This window comes from Chlorocebus sabaeus, chromosome 1 (genome assembly GCF_047675955.1).
Source record: "Chlorocebus sabaeus isolate Y175 chromosome 1, mChlSab1.0.hap1, whole genome shotgun sequence".
Classification (NCBI taxonomy): Eukaryota; Metazoa; Chordata; class Mammalia; order Primates; family Cercopithecidae; genus Chlorocebus; species Chlorocebus sabaeus.
The window spans coordinates 117168589-117193010 of record NC_132904.1 but is presented as its reverse complement, the minus strand read 5'-3'; the positions used below and the strand labels follow the sequence as shown (position 1 = coordinate 117193010).

General features: G+C 47.8%; 1 protein-coding gene and 1 long non-coding RNA gene across 5 annotated transcripts in view; one reads left to right on the top strand and one right to left on the bottom strand.

Annotated features, from left to right (window-relative positions):
* The window catches only part of GRIK4 (glutamate ionotropic receptor kainate type subunit 4), a 484015-nt gene that overhangs the window by 26252 nt on the left and 433341 nt on the right, over window positions 1-24422 (bottom strand). For 3 of the 4 annotated variants that reach the window (XM_008021223.3, XM_073021799.1, XM_073021796.1), the window contains 4 exons: window positions 21674-21787; window positions 9089-9198; window positions 5165-5338; window positions 1029-1194 (listed from right to left, as the gene is read on the bottom strand). In XM_008021223.3, the coding sequence (XP_008019414.3) occupies window positions 1029-1194; window positions 5165-5338; window positions 9089-9198; window positions 21674-21787 (564 nt within the window). The remainder of the gene's footprint in view (window positions 1-1028; window positions 1195-5164; window positions 5339-9088; window positions 9199-21673; window positions 21788-24422) is intronic. The other variant, XM_073021797.1, reaches the window with a different exon arrangement.
* LOC140712969 (uncharacterized) lies at window positions 3686-21580 on the top strand. Its single transcript, XR_012094845.1, has 3 exons — window positions 3686-4145; window positions 11053-11144; window positions 21239-21580. It is a non-coding gene; the product is annotated as an uncharacterized lncRNA (long non-coding RNA).

The window sequence follows — 24422 nt, the reverse complement described above, 5'->3', positions numbered from 1 at the left end:
TTCTGGTTGGGTACCTTCATTGTCCCTCAATTTGGGGCAGTGAACTTAGGTTCATTTAGGACTATACAGAAATACCCTTTGAAGAAGCAGTTTCACTATTTTCTATCCACCCTAAACCAGTTGATCAATCACATATACGAAGCTGGCTGCTGTGTTACAAATAATAACAAGTCAGAGAACTCTGGGGGTCTATCCAAACCCTGTGTTTGCATGATGACTTCACTGCTCTCTGTGGCAGTAGGCACTGAGACTTGCCTGGAAAACAGAAAGCTGAAGGCATTGGACTTGTTTCATGTGAAAATGAACTTCTTGGATATTAGGTTGGTTAGACACCTTTTAACCCCAGGGGAAACCTGCTTCCCAAGAGAGCTTGAGGCACATGAAAACCACTATTCCATCTGGTCTGGCTGTCAGTCGTGGCGATCAGTCAGTTTGCCTGACAGCAAACACATCGCTGTGGCAGGGCTTTCTCCTGAGCCTTGCAAGGGAAACTCAAAGAAGCCAACAGGTCCCTATCTGATACCTATCAAGTCTGGAATCAATGAAGCCAGTTCGTCTTAAGGTGGTGTTCCTCAAACTTCAGTCATTCGTGTATGAATCTTGCTCTAAATACTACCAATACGATTTAAATCACTTGTTAAAATGTAAATATATACATTAACCCCATTCTATGCAGTAATACAAATAAAACTACAGGTTTGATTCACTGCATATATACACTTTTTTCCTAATGACCATTAATATAAACACGAAACTATGGCAACAAAAAAATAGTTCCACATTAGACCTAAAATCATCTCAAGTATCACCACTCTGGCACCGGCTGATATTAACACAAAGTTCTTTTGGGACCTCATTCCAGGTGTATTTTGTGGAGCAACAGATAAATGAACCCCATGTGGACTTCCAAACTATATGTTCAAAAGAGATAATAAGATGACGAGAGATGTTTTTATCTCCAGCAGACAAACATCTCAACTTTATTCTGCCCAGTTCCCGATGTTGGTGAGCAACCAAATGGGGTTTACTTGGAAGAAGGTCATGCTGGAGCCTCCGTGAATTGTGCCATACTCAATGGCGGTCTGGTCAGCCAGGTCATCCACTGACTCAATGGGCACATCCATGCGTTGCACGGTCAGGAAGGCTGCCAGGTTGGCTGTGTAGGATGAGATGATGATCAGCGTGAATGCCCACCTATGTAGGAAAAGACGAGGAAGTCATCATTGCCCGGGCACTCCCTGGAGTCTTGGCCCCCAACCCCAGTCCTACTGTGACATGGGAGAGACCAGGCATCTTTCTTCTGAAAGAGCTTTCAGCTTAGTGGGGGAAGAGAAAGGAGGCAGGGCATATGATGTCAACAGAAATGAATCGAGTTGGTGAGCACTGCCTGGAAGAAGACAGCTGATTTGTTTTTCTTATTTCCTAAAGGAGATGATTATTGGGTTATTATTCAAAAGAGGTATAGTCCATGCACATGAGACAGTTTTGGACACTGTGAGAAATGAGCCAGTGAATGAGCTGCGCGTGCCAGCTCCAAGGGCTCTGTTCAGAGCTAGAGCAGGAGGGCTTCCTTGCCTCCTCGTGCTGAAGCCAACCTCAAATGTGCATTGCCAGGCACTGATCATCTACCACGAGCTACATCCACTATCTCACTTAATCCCTACAGCTCAGGAAGGCAAAATTCTTATCCCAATTTTACAGGTGAGGAAATTGAGGCTCAGAGAAGTGAAGCAACCTGCCAAGTAACACATTGATATATTCTTCTTCTTCTTCTTTTTTTTTTTTTTGAGACGGAGTCTCACTCTGTTGCCAGGCTGGAGTACAGTGGCGCGATCTTGGCTCACTGCAACCTCCACCTCTGGATTCAAGTGATTCTTTTGCCTCAGCCTCCTGAGGAGCTGAAACTATAGGCACGTGCCACCCTGCCCAGCAAATTTTTGTATTTTTAGTAGAGATGGGGTTTCACTGTGTTGGCCAGGATGGTCTCCATCTCTTGACCTTGTGATCCACCTGCCTTGGCCTCCCAAAGTGCTAGGATTACAGGCGTAAGCCACCGCACCTGGCCGATAAATTCTTTTTTTTTGGAGACAGGGTCCTGCTCTGTCGTCCAGGCTGGAATGCACTGGCTTAGTCAGGGCTCAATGCAACCTAGAACTCCCGGGCTCAAGAGTTCTTCCTGTCTCAGTCTCCCAAAGTACTGAGACTATAGGCGTGAGCCCCTGTGCCACCTGATAAACTTGTATTTTAAAACCAGTTCTATAAATTGTAACAGAAGATCTTTAGTAAAGACGACCTAGTGAAAAGCACCTTTGAACTGCTGAAAGGCTGGAATTAGAAAATACTCTTACAATGGTCATGCCATTTCAAATTAGATTGTTTTATTGAATAGACAGAACTCACTTAAAATTAGAATAATTTTGCAGCTCAGGCAGCCTATATCCTAAATCCCTTAAAACCTGTGTGTTCATTTTAGTAGGTTAAACAAGCCTTCTCCCATCTGGTCAACAGTATGGAGCTACATCCCAATCCCAAGGGGCTCAGAGAGAGATCGTAGCACAGTTTGGGATGGAGAATCACAAATTCTGAATCAGTGGCGCCTGAGTTCATGAGGCTTTATCCATTATAGACACACTGATGATGAATGCATAGTGATTAACACACAGAACTTGACAACCTGCTGCTGCTGGGTCGATTTTCAAGAGCAGCAGGTCCCATTGCCCTTTTTGCCACTGTGACCAAGAGCTCTTGCTGGCTGCCTCCCCAGGAGTGAAGCAACAGGGGCCTCCTCTGACCCGATGGGCACGTCTACATGGCAGACCACCGGCAAGTGAACTGGGTTTTGGTTCTGGCTGTGTTCCACTGTGAGACCGTGGGGAAAACCACTCACCTACTCTAAGCTCATTTACTTGTCTAATAAATATATGGGGATAATCATGCCTGCTCTGCCTGTCGCTGGAGAGTTGTGAGATAAAATGAAGTAATATGTCATGAGTGATCAGCAATCTGTAAAGGACTAGAGGGATGTGAGATATAGAGAAATGTCTAGAGAGACCATCAGACTGAAAATGGGATGAAAATCACCTGGCTACCTCCTTCTGCCTTCCCTATCTGTGACCTGTAAGTAGCAGGTGTCCCTCCATGCCCAAGGTCTGCTTTCCCTGCTCCTGCTTCAGCTCTTCTGCCCTATTGGAAGGTGCTTCTCATGACCATCCCTAAGAAGAGGCCTGGGGCAGGACGGTCCCCAGGAGGAAGCCAGCGCTCTGCAGCTGCTTAGCTGTGGTGGCGTGTGCTGGGGGTTAATGAGCCCTAGGTGTGGACATGACTCAGAGTTGGCTACACTCTGGCTACACCCCAGCTGGCTATTTAGGCCGCTGGTCACAAGGAAACTGGTCAGAGGGCACAAGCGGCTCAGTGCAAGGCCATCGGCTCTGCTGAGAAAGGGAATGATGCCCGCTTCCGGAGGGGTCAGTGGAGCCTCGCTCCTGTGTCAAAGGGCATTTTCAGTTGTCAAACTGGCATTCTCTCCAGCGACATGGTGTTTTCTATCTCATGCTCTGGGTAAGGAGGTCAAGGTAGGCCACAATGGCCCTGTCTTCTGACCTCCCACTCCTCCACGGAATGGACCAAACCGAGGCCCTGATTTAAGAACTAGGAACTGTTAGTGTGCTGGGAGAGAAGCGCACTGACCACCTGGAGTCGGGGCTGGCACAGGCCTGTCACAGCGGCTTCGCATTTGCGCTGAGCCCCCTCCCACACATGCTCTGAAACAGAGTGACCAAGCCACCTGCGGCCAGCTATTTAAAGCAGCGCTGAGTCCTCCCCTCAGGGCAGGGCACCTGCAGGATGGCTGGGTCCTGGAGGAGGGATTTCCTGGGGTAAGGGTGGAGCTGACAAGTGGATGAAGTGGGCAGTGGGGCCCTAGCTGCATCCATCCGTGTGAGCAGGCACTCCCGGAAGGAAAAGCCCCAGGGAGAAGTTGAACATCCTGGCATGCTCCTCTCCCAGGGCTTCTGCCCAGGTTCCCGGATGTTGTGGGACTTCTGTGACTCTCCTTGCTGGGACCGTCCATCCTTCTTCCTGGGGACCTGAGCTCCTGTTCTCCATGGTGATCTACTCAGTGACATCTCCGAACTATCTGGTAACAGGCGAGCATCTCGCCCAAGTTTAAATCCTGCTACATTTGTTGTTTATCAGGGAAAATGGAAACCCCAGACAGGAAGACGTGGCTGTCTCAGCTGCATTTTCACCTTCCTAACAGCCCAGTGGCTCCTCCAGTAATTCTGTCCAGACCACCCACTCTGGGCACCAGTACTCAAGGGTGGAAACATCACCTGTCCTTTTCCTTTGGCTAAACAGGCTGAGAAGGAAGGGAGAGAACCAAGGTCATAAGTCCTGTACGCTATGGCAGCCGTTTAAACCCACAGCAGATCTTTAAGAAAGGATCAAAAAGTTGTGTTCTGCAAACTTGCCTCTCCAGGCTATACACACACACACACACACACACACACACACACACACACACACTTGTTTCGTGTTGTTTTTCCTTTGCCCCCATAGTGGTTTAATAACAGTCCACATGTTTACGTAGCACTTTCAAGTTTTCAAAGAGCTTTCCCACACATTGAATCATTTGCTCAACTCTGAACGACAAGAGTTTGCATTTTCCCACACCTGCTGAGGTGAACAGGCCAGCAAGCCCCCAGAGCCAGGGGCAGAAACCCAAAGCCTCAGAAGGCTGGTAGAGGGGGCGTGATGTGGCAGCCAGGCTGGCTTCCTCCTGCAGGGACTTCCTGCCAGCAGGCTCATATTTGCATAAATCTGCATATGCCTTCTCAAACCTCAGGTCATTTTCAGGTCAGGAAGTTACCATTGCTTTGCTGAAATTCATCAAGGCTGTTTGGTCATCTCCTCTCCCTTCCTCCCTTTGTTCCCCTCTGCATCCAGACCCCAGAGAGTGAGTAAGGGAAAGGAGACCAAATGGCACAGAACAGGCCCCATCCATTGCCCCAAGCTTCTGAGTTGGCCGAAAGCACTCGGCTCCTTGCGTGGGTCTGCTGTAAGAGGCAGAGGCTCTGGGGCTCTAGCAGCTAGAGCCAGCTTATCAGAGGGTCCCTTTTGTGTCCCCACCCCACTTGGCCTGGTTCACCTCTGCCTGGGGCCTTACCAGACGCCACTGACACAGCGGGTGGATAAGGCGCGAGGGGCGATGGTGGAGCCCTGCTGCATGAACCCCCCGACCGGAAACCAGAGGCTGTTGCCCAGGGAGTACTGGTTCACCAGGAGGTTGCACCGGCCCTGGGCACATGGGTGTGGGCTGTACCACTCGTAGGGCGTCAACCTGTGGGAGAAAAGGAACATACACTAGTGCCACGGAGGCGGGGTGTGAAGGGACACGGGCAGGCTCCTCTGGCTGGTCTCATCTCTGAGACCGGCCTGTGGCCTTGGGCAAGCCACTTTCCTTTGCTGGACTTGGAGTTTCGCAACCAAAAAAAAAAGTGAAGTGGGTTGAACTGGGTTGATGGTTCTCAAACTTTTTTTAATCAAAGAGACATTTTTACCCTCAATAAATTCTGATGTGGAACTCCAAAATACAAAATAGAGGATGGCCGGGTGCGGTGGCTCATGCCGGTAATCCCAGCACTTTGGGAGGCCGAGGTAGGCGGATTGCTTGAGTCCAGGGGTTCGAGACCAGCCTGGGCAACACAGCGAAAACCCGTCTCTACTAAAAAATACAAAAAATTTAGCCAGGTGTGGTGGTGCGTGCCTGTAATCCTAGCTACTCAAGAGGTTGAGATGGGAGAATCACTTGAGCTCGGGAGGTAAAGGCTGCAGTGAACCAAGATCGCACCACTGTACTCCAGCCTGGACAAACAGAGTAAGACCCTGTCTCAAAAAAAAAAAAAAAAAAGATGAAAGTGGAGCCCCTGAGGCTAGGAGTGTCAAGAGGTGGACAGCCTGGGAAGCTGCTTGTTCTGTCACTGCCACTGACAGGGTGATGAGAACTACGGTTTGAAGACCCCCAGCCTAGAGCAGTGGTCCTCCAGCCTTAGACTACCTCAGAACCACCAAGCCGGTGTGCTGACACAGATGGCTGGGCCCAGCCCCAAAACTTCTGCGTCGGTAAGTCTGGGGTGAAGCCTAAGAATTCCCAAGTTCCCAGATGATGCTGACACCACTGGGCCAGTGTCCACACTGACAGCCACTGGCCTGATTGGTGTCTAAAGCAGGCTATCCCCTGTCTGTGTTTTGGACCTCCCCAGAGGCTTTCAAAAAAAAGATTGCTGCTGCTTGAGTTCCATTCCCAAATATTCTGGTTTCATTGGCTCAGGTGGGGCCTGGGCATCAGTGTTTGTTTAAAGCTCCCCAGTGAGTGTAATGCACGCATGGGGCTGAGAAGGGCTGTCCTGAGCTCTGTGCCTTGGGGTGAGGTGGGGACACTCCCCTGCTTTCCCTCTCAGCCTCACCACTGGCGTCTCTCTGAATGGCCCCTCTGATGCCCAGAATGCCCACTCTTCCCCTACCCACCAGGGACATGCTTGCAGCCCCGGCCCATTTTGTACTCAAAGTCTTCCAGCTCTGACGAGAGAAACAGTATGCACAGGTGTGCACCCCCCAGGCAGGTGGGGTGCTGTGTGCTCGGTGTTATCTTCACACCGCTCTTTCCTGCACCTGGCCTGATGTGCACTTAGTGTTCCTACTGTCACTGCCTCCCATTTCCATCTGCACCTCCCCGCCCCGAGTACAACACAAACATGTCAGCGTTGGCCCCTTGACCTGTGAGATATGCTCTGTCCCTCTGTGCAGGTCCCGAGGAGCTGGCTGGCACTCTGGTGCCCCACTTTGTTGGCTCCCAAGCCTACGGACCATTGGTGGGATCTGCAGAACTTCAAAGATACAGATTCTCAGGCCCTTCCCCTAGAGATTCTGAGGTCATGGGACCAGGGAATTCAAATGTCTAAAAGCTCCCTACGGGACTCTGAAGTCAACTCGCTTGGGAATGGCTACCAAAGAGCTGTCGTTTTCAGACATTTTTTTTCCCTGTAAAATCTTACCCAGAAGTACAATATATAAGAAATAAAAGTAGAGCTGGTCTGGATGAGGAGGAGTTGGGGACCCAGGGCTCTGGCTGCCCAGCCTCTTGTCATTTCACCCCTAAAGGCTCTGGTTGCTCCCAGGAGCCTTTGCAGTCCATAGAACCATGTTTGAAAATCACTACCTTAAGACAGAATACCTTAGACTCCAGTATTGTGTGTTGTGTGTGTGTGTGTTGTGTGTGTGTGCGCGTAGTGAGGAGAGAGAGGCCGTATGGTTAGCCCTTTAGCACATTTTCTGTTAACGTTTCTGTGATGCTAGATGCTGGAGGGAGTGTGTGTAGATGTGGAGGGGAGGGAAGAGGGGCAGTGTAACACCCCAGGGCTGGTTGAAAGCTCCAGGCTGCTGCAGGTGTGCTGAAGCAGGCGTGTATGTATCTGCTCACCAACCCCAAGACTTTTCAGGGCCCTTGAGGTGACCTGAGTGTTGTGGCATGCCACACACAAGGGCTCACATCCAAGGGGCAAGTGTGAATTACAGAGCAGTGGCACCAGGGCTCACGTAGACAGCCTTCTAACGCGGCAGCAGTGTGGCAAAGTGGAGGTGAGGTGTCAGACAGTGTGCTAGCTCCCCGTCTCGCAGGCCGTCATTGACAGCAGATACTCAACAGTGGCCGTGCCTACAGGCCCGGGAGGGCTTGGTGGCACCTAAGCAGCAAACTCTGCCACGTTTGAAAATGACCAGGCTGTCAGCAAGGCCTGTCTTTTTTGGCTGCATCTTGGCCCCAAAGACCTCCCTGATCTTGGGGAGCTTGGTCTCCACTGGAAGAGGTATGTGCAGACAGGTTGATGCAACCCTTCTCTGGCAGGCTGGGAAGTGCCCCAGGGGTTAGGTAGCCGGTGGTTCCCTAGGGCTCACCATGCAGCAGCTCCATCCCCGCGTGCCCCCCTCAGTCCAGTGAATGAACATGCCCTAGGGGAAGACCCCCCCACGCCACAGAGACGGGATGTGCACTCTAAAACGGTCTGCCCTGCCGCTGTGGCCTGGAGGCAAAGGTAACAACTGAGGAGACACCTGCGAACAGAGCCACGGACAGATTTCCAGAAGCTCCTCCTGAGTAGCTCTCGGCTCCCATAACAGCCCTTCGTGAGCCTCCACCGCAGTAAGTGGAAGGCTAGCAGCACCAGGGACCTGAGTGAGTGGCCTGGGAGCCACCAGGGCTCATTCCGCTTCTGGAGGGTTAAGCTGGCTCTCCTGCAGCTCAGGCTGGTCCAATAGCCTGTGGCCTCGAGCGAAACTACCTTTTCTGTGCACATTCTTGGGAGGCCACAGCCTCAGGCTGCTCCTCGGGTTTTTCCATAGGGCCAGGGCAGCCCCTGGTGTCCTGCGGATTGGGCAGGGCTTATTCTCCCCACTCCTGGGTCTGGCCCGTGTGTCTCAACTCAGCACTTCTTGAAAACGCCTCTCTCCATCCCGTCTCCTTGCCTCCCGCCACCAGCCTCCATGGTTCACATTCGACAGGGCAGCTGTGTTTTCAGAGGCAGACCCAGGCTGTCTGCATGGGAGGCCTTCTCCCTGGCCTGCTCCACTGCAGCCCCCAGTGCCCCCAGTCCAGATTCGCAGGCTCTGTTTCTTGTCATTCAGCACTTTGTGGCAGATCCTTTGTGGCAATGACTGATGCCAGGGCAGCCAAATGCATAGAGCTTAGTGAGAGTCATCTTCCTGCCACCCTCACCCTCCTCTCTTCCCAGGGCTCCTACACAAGCAGGGGGCTTGGGTGGGGCTCTGGGGGGAAGTGGGAGGGACAGGAGGCAGAGGTGCAGAAGCCAAGCCACCTGTCTGCGTCGTGCACAGTGGGGAATGTTTGGATGGGCAGCATGAGGTCGACAGTGGGGCAGAGAGCATTTCAGGTCCCCAGTCCTTCTCCTGTCCCTCTAGTTTGGCACCAAGATCTTCCCAACCCACTCCTCTCCTCCTCCCCAACCCCTCCCCATGCAGTTCCCAGAGGTGGACACGAGGTGGCGGTGTGAGGACAGGGAAGGGAAGAGGAGCGTACCGAGCCACCAGGAAGAGGACACAGCTGACAGCCAGATAGGCTAGAAGCATGAAGAGCCAGACGCCCGGAGAAAATGGGTCCAGGAAGGAGAAATAGCCGGGTTTGCGTCCCTGGAAATGGAGAGAAAAACAAGATTCACTGCACACATTCAGTCAAAATGACCTTGGGGCAGGCAGGGCAGGGCAGAGGAGGTAGTGAGTATGGGTCTGGCCCCAGTTCCCATTTCTCTGGGTTCTGGGTGACTGGTTTAAATGACACTGGGAATGAGGGTGTAGCCAGGCTGGGCAAACACCACCACCCAGCCCTGACCTCAGCAGGTGACACAGAACAGCAGCAGGGGCCATGCCACTTCCTAGGATGAGGCAGGCTTTGTGCTGGCAAAGAGGAACAACCCTCAGTGCCCTGAAGTACCACCCTGTGTCCTCCATGGGGGGTCCAGGATGGACTCAGGGAGCACCTTTGAGCTGCTGCTGTCTGCACTGCTGGATTCGACCACAGCATCCCTCTTAGACACTCACATCTTTTTCACAAGGATGCTAATACAACCGGAATCTCTGGGTTTTGTTTTCGGGGTGATCTCACACAGTAAGACCTTCCCCTGTCAACCTCAAAACAGTCCTGGGAGGCATAAGTTATTATTCTCATTTTACAAGTGAAGAAGCCAAAGCCGAGGGCAGTCAGAGATGTGCCCGAGGTTCCACAGCATGTAAGTGGAAGAGCCGGGACCCAAACAAGCCCATGTTTCCTGACTCAAAGTCCAGGACTCACACCACTGCGCTGTGGGAAAACATGTTGCAAGGCCAGGGAGGAGTCTGGCCAGAGTCCTGTGAGCCAGACGATGGAGCCAGGAATGGAATCCTGGGCGTCAAGCTCCCCACCATTCTTCACGGGAAAACAAAAGGGAATGAGAAGAATGGAGTTAAGTCATCTGCTCCAAGTCTTTAGCCGTGTGCTCTCAGGCAAGTCCCCACCCATCTCTGGCCTCAGTTGGAGTGGGACTAGATCTGAGGTGACCACGATCTGAGGTGACCAGTGGCCTATGGACGCATACAGCCCACAGACTTGGTTTACCCTGTAGCATCTACCTCATTTGTATTAGTTGCCAGCGTTAAATAATTGGGTAACTTCACATACAAATCTAGATTTCTGGCTTTTTAAAAAATGCGGCGATCTTGACACCACTGAGTCCAAGTTCCCAATTGGCTGAAGCTGAGTGTGGGCTGCCCACTGGAGACAGGGCACGTTCTCTGCAGCTCCGTGCTGCTACCCTGTCTTGTCCCAGGCTGGTTTCTTTCATTTACTATAAAACCACTGGACTTAGATGCGCTCTAAGGACTATTGTAAATGGAAAACGCTATGATTCTATGAGGCCAGAAATCCAGGAAGTCCATGGATAGGACTGAAAATCAGTACTAAGCTCAGGGTTCTATGAACAGGTCAGCGTTTAAGCTCAAGATCATATCGGCTATGGCGCAACCTACTGTCACTATCAAGGTATGTCATTTTTACACTGGGGTTCCCAGAAACACAAAAGGGAACTCCCTATGCCAATACTGAGCTAAACTCGACCAGCCCTCTGAGCTTTCATTATCCAGGGGAACCTAGAAGAAGCTGAGAAACTCCAAGTAACAATAGCTGTTTCCACGGCTGCATCTGAGGCAGGTGGGAGCAGACAGTTCTGCACGCTCCTGTTGTATCTGCACAGCCCCATCATGGGTGATTTCCAGCTCCTCTTCTGGACGCTTTTCCCTTCCTTCTTAGGGAGCCAGTGGGCACACTGTGTTTCCTTCTACCTGCGGTGCAGTTTTACTTTCCTCTTTGAGACAAGAGCCGGAGGGTACACGGAGAGGACGCGAAGACTCATCCTCTGCCAAAAACGGCAGCTGTTCTTGGGCACTGTGGCCTTTCAGCAGCATGACAATGACCTCTCATATGGTCTATCTGAAACTGTTTTTCTTTCACAGTATGGGCTCAGACCACGGAACTGCCCTTTGATAACAATTGCAAGTTCTTTGACCCACTGTGGATCCATGCTCAGTCTGCAGACAACACTCAGGTATTATTGGAAAAATGAAACAACTGGGGAACAAAACCCAGTAACTTAGGGAAGGGAGCAGGAGAAGAATGAGGAGATCATTTAAGCTTGTCTCATCCCGTCATTACATAAATCCTCTAACAGAAGGCAAAGGACTCCAGAGCAGCAGAATCCAAGTCCCCAGTTAATCATTCCTGTGTCCATCACGGCTTGACTGTGTTTCCTTCATCATCCTAAGAGCCAGAGGCAGACACAGGAAGACACAGAGAGGGCAGGATCCATATACAGAGTACGGAATCAGTAAAGGAGCCGATCATGCCTATACACCTACCGCAATAGAAATCACTAGCGTGGTCCACTCCTGGGGTCTTTTTTGACCCCAGAGCTTCTCTGAGTAAATGTGCATGAATTCCATGTGCCCTGTCACTTATGACTGTTTCAATCTGTCTCTCAACTGAAAAATCTATTACTGTTGCTTTCTGACTCTGAAACCCCATTAGATGCTCAATGTCAGAAATCTATCCCTGATTATATCACAACAGGTGAAATTGAGGAAAATGACAGCACTATTTAAAGCTGCCATATTTGGTTATAGGTGATAAGGAATGATGCACAGCTGTGGGAAAAATTCCTAGAGACCAAAGTTATAAAACAGAGAACATCACACAAACAAAAACGAAGACATGAACAAAGCTCCCCGAGAAACACACCAGTCACGTTGGCAAGGCAACATCTGATTCTACTTGTGATTGACTGATGCCAACCAGAAGAGCAAGGAAGGGGCAGTCATTTGAGATTTGGGTCCGGGCTTATACAGCCTTGGCTTAGGCTACATCCATGCTGTTTCTATGAAGCCAAAGAGAAGATTCTGAGTGCCCACCATTTTTTTCTATGTGGATGGTTTAGATCACTTTCTTCCCAAAAGACATGAGTTACTGGCACTTGGGGCAAGTCAGGTGTCATATGCCATAGACATTTCTTCCAAATAATTGATTTTCCTTAGCCCAAAGGAGGTTTGATGGTGATGCCTTTCTTTTGAAGAACTAAAAGTGCTTCACTATGTTCTCTTGATTTCAATACCCAATTTTCCATACTGACAGATGGAAGAACTGAGACCCAGGGAGGTTAAGTGCCTCGCTCAAATCATTGGTGATGGCTTCAGTTTCTCTGGTGCTCATTCATCAAGCTGTGCCATAGGCATGCCACACTCTTCTTCATTCAAATGGCAGCTGTACTGCATCTTCCTCTCCTTTTCATCTTCACATCTTTATTTACTCCAATAAATTCCCTAATTAATCCCACGCCTTCTCCCCAATGCCAGCAAACTCTCAACCTACACACCCTCTTAGAGTACTCTTGAACATTATTTATTTATACCCATCACCATTTATTGTGACTCTGCTGTATTTATAGGCATTTGTATTGATTTATACACGTCTCTGTTGACTGTGAGTTGGCCAGTTCTGGTGAATACAACCACTTTGGAAGTAGATTGGTGGTTATATATAGTCTATGTCCCAAATGTGGAAGACAGGTCAAGCTCTGCTGATGAAATTGAAAATTAGATGGCAGCAAAATTAGAATTAGCTCCCTTGACGTTTGGACTGTGCATCAGACTGACCGTCAATCAGTATCCCTGATGCTCTTTGACAGAGGGAGAGATGCAAAGGGCTGGTCATCAACTGACCACAATCCTGGTGTGTGTAGGTCCTTTGCACGATAGTAGTGGGGCTATCCATGGAGCTGTGAAGTGGCATTAAACCCCCCTTGCATGCCCAACGTTCCTCTTATCCTTCAAAATAATCTGTTAGCTCATTGATACTTCACTCTATACATACTGGAAGAAATGACGTTCTAGGAAGAATGCAATTGCTTTCCCAGAGTCTGAAGCCAGATTCACAGGGACACCAGAGCCAGGCAGTCAGGACAGGTAGTGAATAAAACCCAGACTCTGGAGCCAGACTGCGCAAGATTGAATTCTGGCCCTACCGTTTACAAGACACACAATCCTGGGTAAGCTGGGTAACCTCTAGGTCTCTGTTTCTTCCTGTGTAACATGCAGGAAATAATAACACCTACCTCATGGGGTTGTTCTGAGAATTCAGTGAGTTAACACATAGAGCTATATGTATGTTCACTCCTCTTCTGTCTAATGGTAGCCGTGAGTGAAGGGGGAGTGGGGAGATGGTGTGTTACAAAGGCGGGAACTTCCTTTTATACTGATGCCTTCCTCAGTGGACAAGAAATACTATACTTTCTCTCTTATGGTGACACATGTTAAAGATGCTTTGGGGAAGAATGCTATCTGGCTACAGCCACTTTTCAGAACTCCTGGAGTTTCTACGGCTGTAATATATGCATCATGAGAGTTCCTCTAGGGCTCTCCAGAGAAGCACTTAGGGCAATGCCAGGCTTTCTTCTGGAAGGAGGACTCTTAAAAGCCAGTGATTCCAACCTTTAGAACTCAATCCCTCCTCAGCCTTCCCAAAGAAGTCACTGACAGAGCGGACCAGACACGTGGCAGGTTCTCTTGGATCTGTGTTAGGGCTCTGTAGCCTAGCCACCATTTCCCTACACAAATGCATGATACCGGCTCTCTTCTTTCCCGAAACTCCACCCCCTCCCAGCATAGCCAAGGACAAAGGGTCCTTCATGTGCTTTTTTACAGTCTTTAGAACTAAGTGGCAATTTATAGAAAGGTTACTTGTGATATAGTCAACTCCCAGCAGTGCCCAATGGTCACTCAAACACTGTCCAGGGCTGAAGAGGTAAGAGAATGCGGTCTCTCCAAGACCCCTGGGAGAGGCAGGAGGAGGTGATTTCTTCCTGTCCCTCAGCAGGATCCCATGGATGGCCTCCCTCAGTGTGTCTGCAATGGACTGTCCTGCTGATATTTTGGTTTAGCATGCGCTTTCCACCTCTGACTCCAAGAGGAAAAAAGGAAGCAAGTAATTAATTCCTATCCACGTAAAGCACCCAGATGGGTCTGCTGCCCACAGAACTCACATGCTAGTGTATCTGTTTTCACTTACTGGCTGAAAATCTGGTGTGAGGAGACCTACATTCTAATCCTGGCACTGACCTGGACTTACTGAGTGGTGGTGCTAGGCAAGCCACTCAACTTATCTGGGTGCCATTATCTTCTCCCATAGAAATGAGCACCATGAACGGAGCACCTCAATCCACATGAAGAGGGGCCGTGAGAATTACTAAAATAATGTTGATAACACACCTGGAGCTTCTTCAGAGAGAGGCACTCAGTAAATAACTAATATTAATATGATTATACATTCAGGGATCCATATTTCCATTACATGGGCTATCATGTTACTTAGCTTTAAGGAATAGAACTCTATTCATTTTCCATTTTCTTATAACAGAGTATTAAGCAGTATTAGAAATGATTCACTGGTTTACTTAGCATTGTTCTCCATTTTCCTAGACAGTCTTTCCGAAATGAAACAGACCTTCTTGAAAAACGGGTAATACATCCAGCAATGTCATGCATTAATTTAATGTCAGCATTTATTTCTCCCTCACATTTTTTTTTTTTTTTTTTTTTTTTTTTTTGAGACAGAGTCTTGCTCTGTCACCCAGGCTAGAGTGCAATGTTGCAATCTTGTCTCACAACAACCTCCGCCTCCAGGGTTCAAGTGATTCTCCTGCCTCAACCTCCTGAGTAGTTGGGATTACAGGCGTGCACCACCATGCCCAGCTAATTTTTGCATTTTTGGTAAAGACAGGGTTTCACCATGTCGGTTAGGCTGGTCTCGAACTCCTGACCTCATGATCTGCCCACCTCAGCCTCCCAAAATGCTGGGATTACAGGAGTGAGCCACCGCGCCTAGCCTATTTCTCCCTCACTTTTTAAACACTGTCTGATTTTTCTTTTCCTTGAGAAAGAAGACTCTAGCTAAGAGTTAAGAAGAGAAAAAGAACAGAGTATAAAACTTTCCCATTTGTTAACCAAAGGTGGAACAAGTTGATACGGAGGGAAAATGGTAAGCTCACATTTTCCAGGGAGTCTTGGATATTCTAGCTGGCTTGGGACCCTCTCTGGGATCAGAGATAGTATCCTCAGATGGGAAAGGATCTTGAAAAATCAACTAAAGCATAGCGTTGACACTGAAAGAGATACACCTATGATACTATAAAGACAGGTAGTTGGACATGTATGGAGATTTGGAGACCAAAAACCTGGTTTCAATGCCCCCTGCAACATTGTGTTGCTTTTCCTCTTTCCTCTGCACTGACTGGGCTCACAGAGTTTCAGAATTTTGTCCCGTAAAATGAGAATCATACTACCTGCTTCATGGCATTGTTCCATTAAACCAGAGACTGTATATGGAAGTGCTTTATAAATTAGGAGACGTGAGTCAACAAACCACCATCTTACACATATTCCCAATCTCCTTGAAGATGTCAATACTGAGTTTTTATTTTAACTTATTTAATTTTTTAAGAGATGGGGTCTTGCTCTGTTGCCCAAGCTGCAGTGTAGTCATAACTCACTATAGCCTCGAACCCTGGTGATACTCCTGCCTCAGCCTTCAAAGTGGCTGGGATTACAGGCGTGCACCACTGCACCCAGCAACAATGAACTGTTTGGATGAGATTTATTCATGTGGGGGTTCTATGGGCCCAACACTGAATCCCAGGTTGGCTTCTACCACACTCTGATGATGCCTTGCTATAACAGTCAGGGTGTGCTTGAGGAATACAAACTCACTTTAATATTAATCTGAGCAAAACATCATTAGGTAAATTGCTGCTGCAGAAAAAAAGAGACAGAAAACTACATGATATAGTCTAACGTCAAATACAAATGGTTTTGGTTTTTCATATTCTTTTCCCCTCCATTCATGGATATATTTGAGAGCTCAAAGTATGCATCAATACCATAAAATCCTTGACTGCAAAATGTCCTTGGAATTATACTGCCATACCACATAGTACACTTATCATTACAAGGAGATGAGCTGATGTGCCAGGGAAACCAAGAGTCTTGAACTTCAGATGTTCTGCCACTTGGCTCCCATCCTTGAAGTACCAGGGGACAATAAAGGCTAAAGGCTGGACCATCTATATATAGCCGAGAAGCCCATCTGGCCCCAGACACGAATTCTGATACCTTCTCAGGTGGATGCTATGTTGTGTGTGGAATATGCAGGCATTGAGAGAGAGAGAGAGAGAGAGAAAGAGAGAGAGAGAGAGAGAGAGAGAGAGAGAGAGAGAGACCAATGAGTTCAGGTGGCAGCTACAGCCAGACCTGAGCAGAGGCTGCATTTAGGCTGCCTGAAACATCTGCTTCCCACCTCTTTTTGTTCTCAAGACCTACAGGGGTAAAGGCCAGAAGGCAAAAAAAGATCTATTTGGGTCACTTGTCCTGCTGCCTGGAATACTGGCCCTGTAAAGTTCCCTAATAGAATCTCAGGTTCCTGGGGCTCAGTGCTGCCCAATCAGGAGCACAAAGGAAATCACAGCATTCACTGCCCACAGGATCACTGGATTTATGGCCTGCCCTCCTTCCTTCCTGTTAAGTAAATACTGCATGTTTAGGATGACTCCATTTTCCATACCAAAAATCATATAAAAATCTATGGTCTGACAAGACCATACCTTTCTCTTAATGTAATTCCCATGGGAGGTTACAAAGGGAGAGAGAGATAAACAAAGAATAATATAATGCAGCCTAAAAGTGTTATAATAGAAGCATAGGCAGACGGCAAGCAGCTCCATCTAGGGGAGCCACATGGAAGAGCAAGTGCCATTTGAGCTGGGTATTGAAAGCCAGGGAAGAGTTTGTTAGCTGGCTGAGAGGCAAGCAGATGAGCATGAACCTAGATGAGGAGGTGGGAAGGGGCTGACCTGACAAAAGAGCAGTGAGCAGCAAGGGGCAAAGGCACCTGCAGGCAAAGACCTGGATGTAGGAAAGCTGAACTTTTTGTGTGAGTGATGGGCAGCTGGTGAATGATTTCAAGTAGGAGGTTGATGATTACATTTGTTTTTGTTTTTTTTTTTAAACCAACACCCAGGCTGCAAATAGATTATGAAGGAACAATTAATACACATTTATTGAGTATAATAGCTAACACTTTACTGTGTATATGTCAGGCACTGCTATGAATGTATTACATACGTATTGTCATTTAATTTGCATGACAACCCATTTTTACAAATGAAGAAGCTGAGATGTATGTGACATGCATCTAATAACTGTAAAAGATGGGAATACACCCAGACAGTCTGGGTCCAGAGTCCATGGTTCTCACTCTGCTGTTTCTTAGTGAATGCATATAATGACTGTTGCCTTTTGATGGGGATCCAGTAATGGACAAGAAATGCCTTGCCCTAAAGGAGGATACAGGCTGCAGGAATGGCAGCAGAGATTATGAAAGCCTGAGCCAAGGCACAAGTGGGGATACGCAGTGTATTTGAGAATTCTTTGGGAGGTGAGATGACCAATAGAATGTGTAAGGTAAGAAAAGTTAAGGATGGCTCAGGTTACTGGATGGAAATTCCATTACCTGATATGGGGCACAGGGAAGGAGGGATAAGTGTGAGTCAGAAACACATGGAATGCAGTTTGTGACACAGTTTTTGGGGTGCCTGTGAGACGTCCAGATGGAGATGTGAAGAAATGTGTCAGAAATACACTACTGGAACTCGGGGGAGCAGCCAGGGTTAGATTCACAGATTTGGGAGGGAGTGAGATTATCCAGGGAGAGTTGGTAGAATAAGAATAGAAAAGGACATTTAAGGTGGGTGAGAAAGAAAGAGAAAGAGAAAGAGAGAGAGAAAGACAGAAGGGAGGGAGGGAAGGTGAGAGGGAGGGAGGGGGAGGGGGAGGGGGAGAGTGAGAGTGAGAGAGAGAGAGAGAGAGAGAGGAGAGAGAGAAAGAAAGAGAGACTTTTAAAAAGCAGGATGGAAAAACAGTAACAAATGCCAAAGCCAGAATCCTCAGCCAGCCTGTGAGTAACAGGGAGTAGGTGGTAAAAAGAGCAAAACATTCTTATTTTGGTCCTAAGGATGCCTGAACAGAAACAGAGATGATACCCGGTGTTAGGAAGAAGGTAAATATCCCACAGTCAACTGTTGATGATCTGTGCTCATGAAAATGCCTAGATAATCTTAGATCGCTGGAAAGTCACAAATTATTTCTTTATACTTTAGAGACATACTTGCCACTACTTATTATTTTGCAGGCTTCAGCAATAATTCTTAACTAGGCATTCTAAGTTAATTATTTTTACATTTGCACACAGGTTTGATAGACACCAGATGCTCACTTTTTGGTAACAATAACTCATCAGTCAGGTGACCTCATAAACATAGAACTACCATAGACATTCTTGATCCTTAAAGATCATAAATTTGATTAAATTACCCATATTATTGCTCACAGATAACAATTAGAGACAAATTGCAAAAGAACGAACACCCAGTGTTTAATTTCATTACCTTAACACTATGATATTAGAGATACAGTCTCTATGTAATTTTAGAATTAAGCTCTTGGGGTGGACTCTACTAGTTCATCCTTTAGCCACAGCAGATCTTCCTAAGGCCTCCTCTGTTTCAGACATAACAACGTTCATCTCAGACTTATTCTAACCAGGTATCCCCTGTGTTAGTCAATTTGGGATTGTTCTCTCCTCAGCTGACTTTTTGGTACTTTCTAAGCATGGTGTCTCATACACAGAATGCACTCAATAAATATTTGTTGAATAAATGTATAAACTGTCAGTTCTGCTTAGTGTAAGCTGTTCATCCCAGCACTCATTTCTTGCTTGGCCCCCTGTTATCAATCAGGTCTAGGCAGCCACGTGGCATCCTGGTGCTTCACTGTGGAGGCCAGAAGAGGAGAGGAATCCTTACCCAACAGTCAAGTGTGTGTGTTTGTGTGTATGGAGAGAGGGACAGAGATAAAGACAGGGAAAGTTATTTTAAGAAATTGGCTCACAGGATTGTGGGGGCTGATAAGTGCAAAAGGCAGGCAGGCTAGAAACTCAGGCAGGATTTCTATGTGATAGACTTAAGGCAGAATTCCTTCTTTGGGAAACCTCAGGTTTTGCTCTTATGTCCTTCAACTGATTGGATGAGGCCCATCCACGTTATCAAGAGTACTCTCCTTTACAAAGTCAATTCACTGTAGATGTTAATCCTGTCTACGAATACCTTCACAGAAACACCTGACTAGTATCTGACCAAGCATCGAAGCAACATAACCTAGCCAAGTTGACACAGAAAAGTTAACATCCCAGAAACGAATGCAGGGAAACTCATACAGGTCTTCAGGTGGTAGGAAATATTTAGTCAACAACCCAGTTTGGGATGTCCAGAGGGTTGGTGAATTGCGGCTTCTTTCTGGTCAGAGTTGGTATTCAGGACAGTGGTGCCCTAGGTGGGGAGGGCAGCCTAGCAGTAGGTGTTTCCTGGTGGCGAAAACATTTGGGGTCAGGTGCCTTCCACCAGATGGTTCCTGATGGGCCACTGAGTCACCGGGAGGGCTTTACTTCCCTCCAGGAATCTAGATATCAAGGCCAGAGCCTAGTGGTGTGGCTACCACAGGCCACAGCAGGGTAGTTTGGACAAAGGCTGTGTGTCTCCATTTCTTTTGGATGACCCCTGACTCCAGGGGTCAATGTGGGGGAGGGGAGCTCCAGAAATGGTGCTGGCTGGAAGACTGCCCAGTGAGTACCAACAGATATAACGATGGCAAGACACCCTCCTGGAGATAAGGGGCCTGGTTTCCAGGCTCAGCCCCGAACTAGCCCCAAGCATGACTTCAGTTTCCATATCTGTAAACTGGGAATTATCATACCTGCCCTCTTTCCCCCAAAGAACCATCTTGAGGACCAACTGAGAAAAAAGGTGCACAGAAGTGCCCTACGCAAGTGATTCAAAGACCACACACAGGAGGGTGGCAAGCTGCTCTCCTGTAGAAAGCACAGGCTTCAAACACACCATTCCTGGGTTTGAACCCTGTTCTTTCACTTACTAGCATGTGGCCTTGCCCACGTTTTTAAACTGATTGCAACTCAGTTTCCTCATTTCTAAAATAAGAACAACACAGCTGTATTCATCTCCCAGGACTGCCATAAAAAAGTACCACAACTGGTGGCTTAAAACAACAGAAATTTATCATGTCATAGTTCTGGAGGCTGGAAGGCCACATCGAGGTGTTGGTGGGGCCAGGTTCTCTCTGCAGACTCTAGGAGGATCCTTCCTTGTCTCCTCTAGCTTTTGGTAGTTGCCAGCAATACTTGGTGTTCCTTGGCTTGTAAATGCATCACTCCAATCTCTGCCTTCGAATTCCCATGGCATTCTCCTCTACATGTCTGTGTTCAAATTCCGTTCTTTTTATAAGGACGCCAGACATTGGATTAGGGTCCAGCCTAATCTAGTATGGCCACATCTTCACTTGAGTACATCTGCGAAGACCCTACTTCCAAATGAGGTCACATTCACAGGTCCTAGAGGTTAAAACTTCAACATACATTTTGGCTGGGGGGACACAATTCAACCCTTAACAACAACCCCCATCACAGGGTTGGGAGCATAGGCTGGAGCTGCAAAGGTGGACAATCCCCCTTTCTCTAGAGCTGGGATGTGGGGCCTGGCAAGGGGTCACTTCTTCAGCAGGTATGCTGGGTGATCTCTTGGTCTCTACCCTGCTGGGCAGCCTCGAGGTACAGGCTCTGTTCCGGAGCATACCATGGCAGCTGAATCACGGGCACTGAAACTGACCAGCGTGTTGGGCAAATCTGTATGACGCTCTGCACTTAGAGCCAGTTCAGCTAACAAGAGGAAAGGAAGGCTCTTCTGGTCCAGTAAGGTAAACTAGCAAAGTCAGCTATTTGCTGGCGCTGTAATGATTATCCATTGATGGATGGGACCCAGCCAGGGTGACTCTTCCTCTGCTCTTCCCACCGGCCAATATACTTGAAGGCTGTGTCTGTACTCTGCTGCCTGTTGGTGTGTTCTCACAAACTCACTGTGACACTCACCTTGGACTACCTAGCCAGAGGAGTCTTTCTGATAGGGGGCATGGAATGCAGAAAAGGGCAGGCCAAGTATAAATGACATTAAATTATCTACAATTTATTCTCCAGGACAGATCATTGAGAGAGAAAGAATCTACATTCCCTTGCCAGTTGCAACGCCAGAAGTGAACACAGGTGGACTTGGAAGTCGGCAACGTGCTTGAGAAATGCCAGGGTGGCTTATCTGGGCTGCAGGCAAGGGACCAAAGTGACCCACGGGGCCAATCACCAACACAGGATCCACCAAGTATTGAATGACCATTTTTGGTCATCGCTATTCAGAGAGGCAGAAGCAATTTTTACTGGAAAGCCCACAAGCATGACTTTTCCATCCCTCCAGCTTGCAAGTTTGTGCAGCTGATAGGAGAAAAAATAGCCCAGCACATTTGCATTTAAGTCTTGAAATCTAAATATTTCCGTGAGTCATTCATTATTCCCATATAACTCAGTGTTTGCATGCAAATAACTTTAATGACATAAATGCTTATAAAATAAGTCTCTTACCATATGAACGCGGTAAAGAATGCTAATTCCCAGAGTCATGAATGGCTTAGAGAAATCAATCACCTTCTCCCGTTCGGCTGTAATGGTGAGGCCTGCCACTGCCAGATCTGCTTTCTGAAAGGAACAGAGACAGCCTGTCAGTGGGGTGGCCATAGGAGATGAGGCACAGAGACCTGCGACCAGCAACCGTCACTGCTATTGGAGATGTGATGCTGGTCTGGCTTCTTGCTTGAGGAGTGGCTCTAAGTCAACAAAGCATACAGATCTGAATGATCACTCATAAAAGTACATGGATATTGAAGCTATAACTCATGTTCACTTGCTGTTAGATCCCTTTAAATACATAAACCATTTTAAAAACAGGGGCTATCACTACTAGACTGTTCAGAGACAGTCTCAAAGTGTCCTAGGGTAGGGGCTCGGGAGGAGGAAACTGGCAGATTGGGCTCCTGCGTTCTCAATAGCTTTTTTTTTTTTTTTTTTTTGTCAGAGACAGGGTCTCACTCCATCACCCAGGCTGGAGTGCAGTGGCGCAATCTCAGCTCACTGCAACCTCTGCCTCCTCAGTTCAAGTGATTCTCCTGCCTCAGCTTCCCAAGTAGCTGGAACTACAGGCGTGGGCCACCATGCCTGGCTTACTTTTGTGTTTTTAGTAGACACAGGGCTTCACCATGCTGGCCAGGCTGGTCTCAAACTCCTGACCCCGTGATCTGCCCGCCTTGGCCTCCCAAAGTGATGGGATTATAGGCATGAGCCACCATGTCCGGCCCATTCTCAATATTGAGTAGTGTTTGTTTTGTTCAGTTGACAGAACTCCACTGAGTGCTTATGGTGTGTAAGAAACTTTGCTGAAGGGGGCTACAGTGAAAAGTAAAAATGCTGGAACCACAGAAATCAGAAAAACCTTAATGCAACCCCATTTGTCCCACAGTGAGGAAGCAGAGACTGAGAAACTGAGCAAGTGGCCCAACGTCACAAAGCTCATCCCGGCTGGCTAGGATTCAGGCCTCCTGGATCACCGGCCACTTACGTTGCTGTCCAGGTGAAACTTCAGGTGTGATTAGTAGACCCAAAGAAGAGTCTCGATGGTGGTTCTCAAAATGCTATCTAGGGGGCCACTGACCTCAGAATCACCTGCTGGGTCAGTTAAAATGTGAATTCCTGAGTCTCATCCCAGACTTCCTGGATCAGACTTTCTGGTGGTAGGACCCAGGAAGCTATATTTGTAAAAAGCTGCCCTGATGATTCTACCTTATACTGTACTAATTGTTAAGAGCCATATTTTTATGACCTGGGCGCTGTGTCTCAGACTAGCCTACAACGACTGACATTTTCTAATGCTGGGAGATCAGCTGATGCAAGAGATGAAATACGAAAGTGAAGTGTGGTCCAACAATCTACAAACAGGCTAATGAGTTCTGAATGACTACGTACAAACATTGCAAAGAACACGGAGACAGGCCCACATTTTACACACAAGGGAATTATGATGTGTGTACAGGAAGGATAAATTCGTTGGCAAAGGTCAGTTTCTTCTCCACCTCAACTCCAATCCTCCATCACCAATTCAGGTTCCAACCCATAAAGCAGTCACACGATCCAGCACAGCTTAACAAACTTGGAGCCTTATACAGTGAGGTCATCCTTAAAAAGCAACTAGGGTGCAGATGAAAATAGAACATGTGAATGATTCATTCTGTATTTCTCCAAGACAGTGCTGATGACTGCTAGCAAGTGAATCGACCCTTGGGTTCAAAGTGAGGTTTGATTAGAGGATTATTAGTGCCTTCATTTAGGGGACTCTTTAGAGGGTTGCTTGGGCCGTTCGAAGCCTCAGCCCCTCCACAACAGAGGCACTGATTTGAATTCAGCTTTTGAGCACGGGTGTCAGGCAACAGAAATGAACCAAACTGGTAGCCAAGCCCTACCTGAAACTTGAGGGGAGGAAACAAGAGTTAAGTGGGCTGCAATGAAGAAACTGGAGGAAAGATGGCAAGATTAGAAAAATTAAAAGTGTTGAAATGGGCAAGAGGTAAACATGGCATCCGCTCCTTTCTCTGGTTGTTTTTTAAAAAATCTGTCTCAATTAACCAAAGTCAACAACTCTATCTTCAATTTTATTTTCCTCACACCCTGCTTTCCTCCCAAAGGGCAAACTTTGGATTGAAATTTGGAAATCATTTCACAAGTCGATAAAAGTTGGCCAACAGTGACATTATGCCAACACAATTCCGCAAGTCCCTATGGAGACACATCTGGAAATGGGCACCAGTTCCCTACAGGGTTCTTCCCTGGGCACACAGAGAATGACCACATGCCGAGGGAGAGCTTGCGCCCCATGTTTGGAGAGCGCATTTCTGTCTACTCACTCACTGACACTTTGCTACAAACAGGGAACCAGCTTCATGTGCACATTGCGGGCACATTCCTGCCAGCCCCAGTCTTTCTTTCCTTTGTCCCCAGTCAAGAGGACGCTGGGGGTAAGGGAGGCAGGAAAGGAGACAGGAAAGGGCAGTGGCAAGCTAAAGGAGGCCATGAGGGATTTGTGATGGTAGTTTCTTGCACTTAATATCATATTCTCAACATAGAGGAGTAATTACCTACTTTACCTTGAACGCACTGGGGTATCAGCAACAGTCACATGGGATCAGATTATTCCAATCACATGTGCATTCGTTATTTTACCTTAGTTAAAAAGACATTCTGGCTGGGCGCGGTGGCTCACGCCTGTAATCCCAACACTTTGGGA